Source organism: Nannospalax galili, unplaced genomic scaffold (assembly GCF_000622305.1).
Source record: "Nannospalax galili isolate Female #2095 unplaced genomic scaffold, S.galili_v1.0 scaffold1368, whole genome shotgun sequence".
Classification (NCBI taxonomy): domain Eukaryota; kingdom Metazoa; phylum Chordata; class Mammalia; order Rodentia; family Spalacidae; genus Nannospalax; species Nannospalax galili.
The window spans coordinates 695,200-707,023 of record NW_008358007.1 but is presented as its reverse complement, the minus strand read 5'-3'; the positions used below and the strand labels follow the sequence as shown (position 1 = coordinate 707,023).

The 11,824-nt window shown below is 44.8% G+C and overlaps 1 protein-coding gene across 1 annotated transcript; it reads right to left on the bottom strand.

Moving 5' to 3' along the window:
* Positions 1–3,653: 3,653 nt before the first annotated feature.
* On the bottom strand, positions 3,654–9,594 carry LOC103752364 (olfactory receptor 10A7-like). Its single transcript, XM_008856091.1, has 2 exons — positions 9,502–9,594; positions 3,654–4,712 (listed from the first exon to the last, which is right to left on the bottom strand). The coding sequence occupies exons 1-2, from the start codon at positions 9,592–9,594 to the stop codon at positions 3,654–3,656; spliced, it is 1,152 nt and encodes a 383-aa protein (XP_008854313.1).
* Positions 9,595–11,824: the final 2,230 nt, after the last annotated feature.

Sequence of the window (11,824 nt, the reverse complement as noted above, 5' to 3'; positions counted from 1 at the left end):
GGACACAAAAGGTAAGTTGCACCCGTGAACCCACAACCCTTTGACAGCGTGCACAAGACCTGTGCAAGCCCAAGCTAGACAAAATCCTAACGTGGAGGGAAGACATGGGTAATAAGCCCTGTTGTATCTGACGAGGTGTTTGCAATTTAAAGTGCGTGAGAGAGAGAGAGAGAGAGAGAGAGAGGCAGAGAAAGAGAGAGAGAGAGACAGAGAGACACAGAGAGGGAAATAGAGAATATGAACCAGTTTTCTTTAAGGTTATGACACTGGATAGGTTGATCAGATTCCAGAGGATGGACCCACACCCAAGTGCATTTGGGGAACACAAGTTAGACTTGATAGACTTTTAAAAACTATAAAGGTCATGAAGTAATGGGGAAGAGAGAGGTGGGTGGATCTGAGGAGGTGGAGGAGGGGGTCTGAATAGGATCAAAATACATTGTACAAAATTCTCAAAGAATCAATAAAATATATTTTAAAGATTACTTAGAAATTATAGTGTTCATGTTGGGCAACAATCTTCAAAGTGGAATGTTGTACAAATAACTCCACCTCCCTGAAGGTTAACTTTATTCTCTGTAAACAGGAAGGGGTGGTTTGGGGCTCAATAGCCTCTATGATGCCTGACCACCCAGGTTACTGTAGAGATATAAAGAGGTAATCAGCATAAAATGTAACTATTAAACATGCATAATAGGTGATGGTGAAGGAAAAGATACATTGGTTTATTGTTATGGCATCCTGACACTAGTGACACGTGTGGCCATCCTTATCTTACCTCAGTCTGGATATCAATCCAAGCTATTTTAATTGAGAAGATTATATTTTTCAGAGCAAAATTCTTCAATTTACCATATATCAAATACTAATACTGACATACCTACCATCATTGCCTTCACCCTTATTGCCATCATCAACACTATCATCATCACCATCATCACCATCACAATCATCATCTTCTTCATCATCATCAAGATCATCACCATTATCCTCCTCATCATCATTACCATCATCACTAGCCCACTACCTCCATCACCATCATCTTCACCATCATCACCATCACTATTATCATTACCACCATCACCCTCACCATCATCACCATCCCACTCCCACCACCATTATCCTCTCAACCATTGTTACTATCATCACCATTACTACCACCATCAGCAGCACCATCACCCTCACCATCATCATCACCATCATCACCACCATTCTCACTATTATTATGGTCACTATCATCACTACCATCACCATCATCTTCACCATCATCACCATCCCGCTACCATCATCACCATCATCACAATCACCACCATCACCATCATCACCATCCCACTACCACTATCACCTTCATCATTACCGCTGTTGCCATCATCCAATTATTTTCACTAACATCACCTTCATCATCACCGTTATCACTATTACAATCATCACCATGATCCCCACCACCACCATCATCATTATCATCATCACCATCAGCCTCCTCCTCATCATCCCATCACCATCATTACCCTCATCACCATCACTACCATCATCACCACCATCATCACTACCATCTTACCATTATCCTTCTCCTCATCATCACGCTTATCACTGTCATCATCATCATCATCATCATCATCACTATATCATCATCATCACCACCATAACTATTGCAAACACATAGCATTTACTATGTGGTAGGTACAATTTAACAGATCAAGCAGATTTTAAAATTTAAATAACTAAATTCACAACATCCTCCCACAGTAAATATTCATGAGACTCTGAAGTTCATCTAAGAAAATTCCAGATCACAGAATAACTTCTGAAGATGGGAGAGAGGACATGTAAGCAATTGGGATCGTTGTAGGAGTAAAAGAGCATCCGCTGTGATCCAGGCATTGTGATGGGTGCTGTCATGTGCATCTTGCATCTCACCTCACAGACAAGAAAACAGACTACAGAAATTCAAGTCTCATGTCATAGATCCAACAAATAATAAAAATAAATAATAAACTTACACCTCAAATCCAAGTCTTTTAGAAAAAATTGCATCCCTCCACTGGTAGACTATGCACAAAAAGAATAAAGTTCCTCTCTGACACATTGGCCTACGTGCAGGAAAAATTCTTGATGGGGCTGGCGGGGGGGTCACAGAGAGATAAGTCAACTCAAGTACTAGTCTAACTTTTAGAACAAAAATCAGGGTCATGTCAAGGGATAGACAATTCAGTCCCATCAGGCTTCAGTAAAAGTGAATTTATTTGTTGACAAAAGAGGACATGGGCAGAACAGACTTCAAGTATCTCTGGACCAGGAAGTCATCATTCATTGGAGCTTCATTTCTGTCCATAGAGGGGCTTTTATTATTTCATATTAACTCCATTATCAAAGCTGTAACTCTACTGTGAGACTCCCCAAAGTGATACCTACATCTTCATATCTGCAAATTTATGGACTAAGGAAATTTTGAAAAACATCTTGAGATCTGGCTGGGCATGGTGGCTCATGCCTTTAGTCTCAGCATTCGGGATGCAGAGGCAGGTGGATCCCTGTGAGTTCAAGTCCAGCCTGGTCTACATAGCAAGTTTTAGGCCAGCTGGGGTTACAAGGGAGACCCTGTCTCAAAGAGACCAAAAAATAGATAAATAAAATAAAAAGATATTTTGAGATCTAAATCTCTGAAGTAGATTTTACTGACTAAAATTCCTCAATCATCCCTCTATGAACATCAATTCTCTTATAGCTTCCTGATCCTTCATGAAAGACTGGAGACATTCCACTGCCCTCTTGACTTAGATCTGCCTGAGAGATTTGAACTGGCTAATCCATATAATGGCATGTCAGATAACGCAAGTCTTGACAATCCCTTGTGCACTTGGGTCTCCCCTCTCTCAATTCAGCTATTATAATGAAAAAGAATGCCCAAACCAGCTCTGTGTTTGAAGAGAAGCATGTGGAGCAGAGCTTTTCCAGTTAACTCATGCCTATGTCAACTGACACTCATATGTTTGAACAACCATGGTCCATGTCAAAAATACCATTCACTAGCTGTTCAGCTAAGGTTGAGGCCTGATTACTGCTGGGTAAGGGAAAGCTGATCTTCTTTAAGAGACAAACTCCAGATAGCCTGACTGGGCTACATTAGATAAACTTGCACTGAGGGACATCTGGGTACATAAACTTGATTCTCTAGACCTTAACATATATGACAATGTATATAATCCAGTAGAGTGGGACATGGGAGGGTATGGATGGGGGAGGAGATATAAAGATGATTAAGATCTTTTGTATGAAGTACACAAAAATCCAATTAAAAATATACATAGAAAATACCATCCAGATGGGGCCAGCCTAGACTAGCTAACACTCACTTGACTGAAAGTGCAGGAGAATAAGTAACAAGCTTGAAGACACTAAATTTTGGGATGGTTTGTTACATGACATTTCTATATCAGCTGCTAGCTGATACACTCTAGCTGGCTCAAAGTAAATTCATTTGTACTCCTCTGCTAAAGAATGGTGACCAAAGATGAAAGGCTTGGTTTTGTGCCTTTTCTTTGACAGAAAGATGTATTATTGATGAAAGAAACTGAAAGGAAAAACTAGGATTCTCTGAAAGAAAGAACAAACTTCAACATTTCCTGACTCTGAAAGGTGTCAGACGGGCCAGGTCATTCACATAGTCTAGACCCCTGGCCTCCACAGCACACCCGCCCAAAGGCCGCCTTGACCTCCTTGTTCCGCAGGCTGTAGATGAGGGGGTTAAGCATGGGAGTCACCATGGTGTAGGACAAGGACACCACCTGCTTACTCTCGGGGGAGTAGCTGGCCTTGGGGCGCGAGTGGATGACCCCTGCCGTGCCATAAAACAGAATCACTACAATGAGGTGGGAGGCACAGGTGGACAGGGCCTTGTGGCGCCCAGAGGCCGATGGCATTCGTAGGACGGCAACCAGAATCAAGATGTAGGATGTGGATATGAGACAGAAAGGGGCCATGACGACCAGCACTGTGGCCGCCAGCACACTGGCCTCGAAGACTCTGGTGTCGGCACACACCAGGCTCAGCAGAGGAGCGATGTCACACAAGAAGTGCCTGACTCCACGAGGCCCACAGAAGGGGAAGCTGAAGAGCCAGATGGTGAGGACGAGCGCCACAGGGACTCCAGCCAGCCAGCAGGTGGCAGCCAGCAGGTGGCACAGCCTGGGGCTCATGATGGCTCCATAGCGCAGAGGCCTGCAGATGGCCAGGAAGCGGTCCCAGGCCATGATGGTGAGGAGCAAGCACTCGGAAGTAACACAGGACAGCACTAGGAGCATCTGCAGGGCACAGCCCGTGGGGGACACACCGCGCCCTGGCCACAGCAGGGTCACCAGCAGACGGGGCGCCACGTCCAGAGAGAAGCAGAGCTCCACCAGCGCCAGCTGGCGCAGGAAGAAGTACATGGGCGAACGCAGGCCGGGGTCCAGGCTGGTGAGCATCACAATGATTGCGTTGCCTAGCAACGTGATCAGGAAGATGACCAGGAAGAGTGTGGCTAGCATTGGACGCAACGTAGGCACGTGCGCGAAGCCCAGCAGCACGAACTCGAGCTCCTGGGAGCTGTTCTGGTTGGTCTGGAGTGGCAGCGCTGAGAGGGCGCTGCTGGGAGCCCAGAAGGGCGGCATGGACTGCGGTTTCCTGGGGACTGCGCTCAGCAAGGAGGAGGAGCTCTGTGGGGCAGGGATAGGCTAGGAGGAAGAAGAGGATGAAGTGAGAATTTAGAGCCTCCGTGTTCTGTCTTCAAGAGTCCCAAGGGAGTCTATCTAAAAGCAAATCAAGTCCCAGAATGCACAGGGCGCTTCTTAAACTCTCCAGTGAGGGTGAGTCATCTGCTGACCTAGCCTCTGTCTAATTCTCTGCTTTCTGTTACTGGAGCTGCATTCAGTCATTCAGTGTATGTGTCCCACCACAGGGCCTTTGCACTGACCATTTGCTCCTCCTACCACTCTTTCCCTGGCAGTCCATAAGGGCGGGCCTATGTGTGCTGGTCCCCACCTCCATCCTCAACGCCATTCCCTCACCCTCCCAAGATGTCCTCATTGGCATCTTGGACACCTGACATTTTCTTCTCTCCCCCTTCTTCCCCAGGACTTGCATGATTCTGTTCCTTCCATTTGTTGGCATGATTACAGCTATCTCAATCTCTAGGTATATATATTAAAATATCACCCTCGGGGCCATCAACATGGCTGGATGGGCAAAGGTACTTGCAGCCAAGCCTGAAGGACCTGTGCTCAGTCCTCAGTACCCACATGGTAAAAGGAAAGAATTGACTCCTGCAAGGTGTCTCTGACCTCCATATGTACACCGTGACAAGTACACCCACTCCTTCCTCCCAAATGAACAAATAAACAAATGTAATGTATTTTACCATCTTAGATACAATACCCTGATTTCCTGATTTAAAACAGCTTTTTTATGCTCTCTGACTGTAGTTGTCACTGAATAAACACTAGGTCGAATTTCCCTTCTGTTGATCAAAGTCTATTCCTTCTATGAACTGTGAACACCATGGCTCACACTGGTTTCCACCTACCACCCAGGAAGCTTGTTCTCCATTAAATACTACCAAAATATCTCTCACGTGGAGTTTTGTGAAAAATACATGAAGGAAAATAGATGGGATTTCTGGGACTGGGAGCATGGCTCCATGTGTAAAACACTTGCTGGACAGGTAGGAAGACCTGAATTTATATCTCTGGCACGTCAAAGCAAGGTGCTGCCTTTGTCACCCCAGCACTGTTGGTGGGCAGGTAAGGCGTGGAGACAGGAGGATCCTCTGGCTAGCCAGAGTCTAGCTGAAATGACGAGCTCTAGGTTCAGAGAGAGACCCTGTCTCAAAAAATACGGAGGAGATGGCTAGTGGGGAGAGTGCTTGCTGTACATACATGAGAAGCTGAGATCAATGCCTAGCCCCCAGGCAGAGCTGTACGGGCCTGTAACTCCAGCCATGGGGGCTAGGACAGGTGGACCATGGGAGTTTGCTGGCCAGCAGTGTTGTTGAAATGGCAAGCTTCTGGTTCACTGAGAGACCCTGTGTTAAAGGGATAAGGTGAAGACTGATAAGAAAGACACCCCATGTCCTCCTGTGACCTCCACATCCATGCTCATGGGCACACACAACAGCTCACTCATGTGCATGCTCCACACATTCACACATACACACACCACACACCCCACATATAAAAACTAAAAAAACAAAAAAAACAAAAAAAACAAAAAAACAGGTGGAGAGTGATCAAGGATGATGCCCAACATTGACCTCTGGCCTCCACACATGAATGCATTGGTAATCACATTTGCACACATGCACACACAGAATAGAACACACACACATCATATATAGTGCTCAAAGTCTAGAAAAACATGTTCTAAAACATTGGAGTTTGCTAAGTGACTCCCAAATTCTCCTTTTAGATCGCTATTACCTGCAAGATGATGCTTAATGATTTCATTGTGGTATTCATAAAGAGCTCTCAAATCCGTCCGTCCATCCATCCATCCATCCATCCATCCATCCATCCAATTCAGAAAATACAGCACCGGGCACTGTAGCAGGCACTGGTCTGGGATCCAAGTTTAAACATTTAAAAAATATTTTATTTGTTTATATATATATATGAGCGTTCTGCTTGCATGTATGTAAGTACACCTGTATTGTGCAATGCTGGTGGAGGCCAGAAGAAGGCATCAGATCCTCTAGAACTGGAGTTACAGATGGTTGTTAGGCATCATGTGGGTGGCTGGAAGCTGAACCTGCGTCCTCTGCAAGAGTAGTCAGTGCTCTTAACCGCTGAGCCTTCTCTTTAATAGGGTTCAGATCCAGGTAACCCCAGACCCAGAAATCATAAGGCCCCTAAGAGAAACTGAGTCAACCAACTCCCAGCCACCTGCAAGTTAACAAAGCAGCTCGGAAATTAATGACCCAATAAACTGTGATCACTAGAGCATGCTCCACAGGCCGACAGATGGATTTCCCAAGCCCTTAGCTGTAATGAGTTCCTGAAACACTGAAAGTGTAGAAAACACATTTTACAGTAGATGTTTTCCTCAATAAGTTTCACCAAGTACAGACTCCACACTCTCCCTGAGCAAACAGCCCCAAAACAGTCCCAAACAGCAGAAAAATAACATCTTTTTCCGCATTCTTTCCCTTTATAAGATACCCCTCTGCAGCCATTACGCTGCTGGTTCTTCCTCAGATCCGAGTTGAGGACCAGCCCCACCAAACCTAATTAAACTTTCGCTTTGCAGAGTCCTCTTTGTTTCTGTTTCGTGGAGATCCCGACCTCTGCCACCCTTTTATCTAACGCTCCTCAGCCCCCTGGGATCCATGTTTAAAAAGCAGAAGTCAGATCATTCCTCAACTTCAGATGCTTAGGAGGACAAAGGGAAATCCTCCGAAAGGGGGTGGCACAAAAGTTTGCCATAGCATGAATGACATCCCAACTTCTGGCCCTATGTCTAACTCATCAAATGTTCTCACTGCAACATTTGATGTGAATATCCCTTTGCTTTGCTCACAAAATTATCCCTGGCACCTAACACAATCACTCATTGGTGATGAATAAATATTTATCAAGTTGTCTCATTCTTGTTCATAGTTACATCTCTAGTTTTTAAATCAGTAAATGGCACGTAAACAGAAATCCAAAAGTACTTTTTTGAGCACCCGAGGACAGCCTGGGTTCCCACGTTCCCCTTTCCTTACAGCCCCTCATTATAAGTCCTCACATTCTTGCTCCGTCATCCCTGCCATGTGCTGGCTTCTCACTCTCTCCCCATTGTGGAAAATGCTGTTCCCACCCTCTCTGCATAGTCCTGAAATTCAGTCTCAGCCCACATGGTACCTGGCTGTGCAGCCCCACAACAAAATTAAGACCCTGGTGTCAGAGAGAGAGTGCCCAACCTCTACCTTTGGTGCGCTGAGATGCTAACCAGATGATGGTCCGTTTGATTGTTTTCTCTGAGTTAGGCTTTCTAATCTGGAATTGAGTTCTATGGTAAAGGAAACTATCTCAGGGGCTGAAGAGATGGCTCAGTGGGTAAGAACACTGGCTGTTATTCCAGAGGACCCAGGTTCAACTCCCAGCACTCACATGGCAGTTAACAACTGTCCTAACTCCAGTTCTAGGGGATCTGACTCCCTCTCCTGACCTCCTCAGACATTGCACAGCATGGATGCACTTACATACATGCAGGTAATACACTTACACATATAAAATAGAAATAAACAAATAAAAATTTAAAAAACCATGAGAACCAGAGTTACAGTCCTCAGCACCCATAAAACCAGGTATGACTGAGAGTACCTATAAACCCAACATTGGGGACGGAGTCAGGCAGACCCCCAGAGCTCTCCCAGATTTTCTAGCAGAAACAGTGAGTAGACCTGTCTCAAGGCAAAAAGGTGATAAAGGAAGACATTCCATATCCCACTCTGGATCCTGTATGCTTGTACGCAGGCACACACACCTGCACACTCATGTGCATGTACTGAACACACATGTAAATGTGTACACACACACACACACACACACACACATACACACATATACACACACACCAAACAAATGAAAAAAAAAATCTCAGGACTATGGTCAAGGAAAGCTAAACAGAGATAATAGGCACATTTGTCAAATTCCAAAGGAAACCAGGGCCTAGGGAGATGACTCAGTGGTTAAGAACACTAGCTGCTCTTGCAGAAGACCAGGGTTCGAATCCCACACGGTGGCCAACAACCATCAGTAGCTCCAGTTCCAGGGGATCCAATTCCCGTTTCTGTCCTCCATGGGCATTACAGGACACAGATGCACTTACACACATGCAGGCATAACACTCATATGCATAAAATAGAAAACAAAATATAAAAACAAAAGGAAACTGGTATTTTTAAATTAAATAATTGCTCCACAGTGACACAGTTGGTTGAATTTAGACCAGAGATTCACACCTAAGCTTTTCTGTCTTCCAGATTTGGGATCCCAGTTCTCAAGCATAGGAAAGTTATAATGAAGCATCTATGCACTATTAACAGACACTATTGCCATGGCAACCTCCTTGGCCTAGGTCACTATTACCTTTCATACAGAGTGCTGTAAGCTCAGAATTGGGCTTTTCTTCCTGTCTTCTTACCATCTTGAACACATTTTCTACCACAGACACCTGAGTGATCAGTGAATATATTAGTGTGTGTATGTATGTGTTCTCACAGTGTGTGATATGCCTTTGGTGGATGTAGTTTGGATTTCTCTCCAGCCAGTACCTGAACTAGCAAGAATCCTCATCACTTCTGTGGGGACCAAAGAATGACTGTCTCAGCTTTTCTGAAGGTTTCTGTCTGGTCTTATTTGTTCAATCTGCATTTATTGAGCATCTGTCTGTTCTAGTTCCCCAAATGTGTAAAGCAACAGAGGTTCTATACTGAAGAATGTCTGCTGGCAAAGCTGGTGCTTCAGAGAGACGTCAGGAGGTTACCTGAGTCCTCAGTGTGAGGGGCACTGGTGGCTGGATTGTGGCAGCAAATTCAAGATATGGATATATCAGGATCAATTCTGGGGGCTTTATCATGGGTATTGCCAATGGATCAGATGGATGTGAGGGACACGGATGGAGAAGAAGGAGATGTAACTGCTAGGATTCTGGTTATAACCACAGGGTGCCGACATTTACTAAGATAGACTCATGGATGATCATGTTTGGTGTTAAGAGCAGGAGAAAGAAGGGCCAAGCTTTGATACAGGCAAGACACCCCGTGAGACTTCCCTATTGAGTTATGGGGAAGACAGCTGGATTTACAGATTGGTGCTCATGTGCAGGGTTCAGTGTGACTGAGCCAGCCTGGGAAGCAGGCTAGTCAGCATCATTCCTCCATAGTCTCTGCTTCAGTTCCTGCCACCAGATTCCTGCCTTGAGTTCCTACCTTGGCTCCCCTTGGTGATAGACTGTAAGCTGGAAAGTGAAATAAACCTTTTCCTCCCAGGTTGCTTTTGGTCAGTGTTTTATCATAGCAACAGAGAATCAAGACTGAGTCGATGGAAACTGTAGCGCTGAGGCCAGGAAGCCCGGCTCTGGGTGAGCTCTCTCCTCTACTGCCTCAACATATAATAGATACACAATAAACCATTCGTATGTTAATATATTAGTACTGCCTAAACCCCTGTGTTATTTACCTCAGACCTCAAAGGATATTCCCTCCCTCAGTCCTGGTGAATGATGCATGAATGGGTCCACAGAATGTCTGAATTTGCACTTACCAAGTAGGAATAGTGTGCATTCATGCTGGAATCTCTATCCTGCACTCCGTGGCATCACTGACAGAGTTCACATGGAGGTGATTCAGATCTGGGCTCTACCCTTTAGAAAACCTGACTCCTCCAACACAGTGATTGTAGTGAGCAATGCTGTGTTGTGGCTGGGTGTGGCGGTGATGCCTTTAATGCCAGCACTCGGGAGGCAGAGGCAGGCAGATCTCTGTGAGATTGAGGCCAGCCTGGTCTACATAGTGAGTTCCAGGTCAGCTGGGGGTACAGGGAGACCCCGTCTCAAAAAACAAAACAAAACAAAATACCACCACAACCACCACTTCAGCAACCAAAACAATAATGCTGTGTTGTATTCTTGTGAAGAAGGTAGATCTTAAGTCATACACACATAGCAGTGATGGTGGGAGTCGATGGATATATATGTTAATAAGCTTGGTTGTAGCAATCACTTAAAAATATACACATATTAAAATATCACCCTCAGGAAAATCATTGTAATCATAGACAGAGAAAGAGAGACACACAAATCAAAACCAATCAACCAACCAAGCAAACATACAACAGATGGATGGATGGATGGATGGAAATGAAGAAGGAAGGAAGGAAGGAAGGAAGGAAGGAAGGAAGGAAAAGAAAAAGGCAGGCATAGGGAGACTAAGCAGGAAGAGGAGGGATCAGCGGGAAACAAGAGAGGATGTTGGGGGTGAAAATGACAAAAATATGTCATATACATGTATGAAAATGCCATAATGAAACCCATTTTAAATATAATCAAGAAGCACTAATAAAAACTTAAAAATCAAGTTGTATACCTTAAGTATATGCAATTTTAGTTTTCCAATTACGCTGCAATAATTCAAAGGAAGAAAACCACAGGCCCGACTCGCGAGGCTGAATTTAACGAGGCTGACAGGAGTCTCCTGCACCCGATGGATGCCTCGGCTCAGACGACCACACTGCCAGGCAGAGGGGACCGATGCAGCTTGACTGTTTTAGCATGAAATTCTAATTTTATTATTTTTATTTTACATGTATGAGTATATTGCCTGCATGTATGTAAGTGCACCCTACTGTGCAATGCCCGAGGAGGTCAGAAGAAGTTATCAGATTCCCCAGGAACTGGAGTTACAGACGGTTGTTAGCCACCATGTAGGTGCTAGGAATTGAACCTGGGTCCTCTGCAAGAGCAGCCAGTGCTCTTAACCACTGATCCGTCTCTCCAGCCCCTAAATTTTAAAGGAAAATGTACTTTATAGAACACTAAGATGCTGCTCAGTTCTGCTACCCATACATGGAGAAAGAGAGGGAGAGATCTAATTTGCTCAAGATTCTAGACTGTTATCTTAGGCCGCATTCCTTGAAAACCAAACAGCAATGTACCTGAACTTTTGGCAGTCCTCCTGCCTCAGTCACCAAATGTTGGGATTACATGTGATTTTTGGTCCTCCTTCAGGAGGGTGGTCAAGTCAGTTCAAGCTAATCAATAGAACAGTGGCCATACCTACTAAGAGCTTGATAGTAGTTGTGGGCTTGGG

Excerpts from the sequence above, each read along its gene's own strand:
- LOC103752364 (XM_008856091.1), bottom strand. The coding sequence starts at position 9,594 with ATGATAAAGCCCCCAGAATTGATCCTGATATATCCATATCTTGAATTT. Across the intron at positions 4,713-9,501 it reads CCCTCACACTGAGGACTCAG|CCTATCCCTGCCCCACAGAG; the intron begins GTAACCTCCTGA and ends TCTTCCTCCTAG.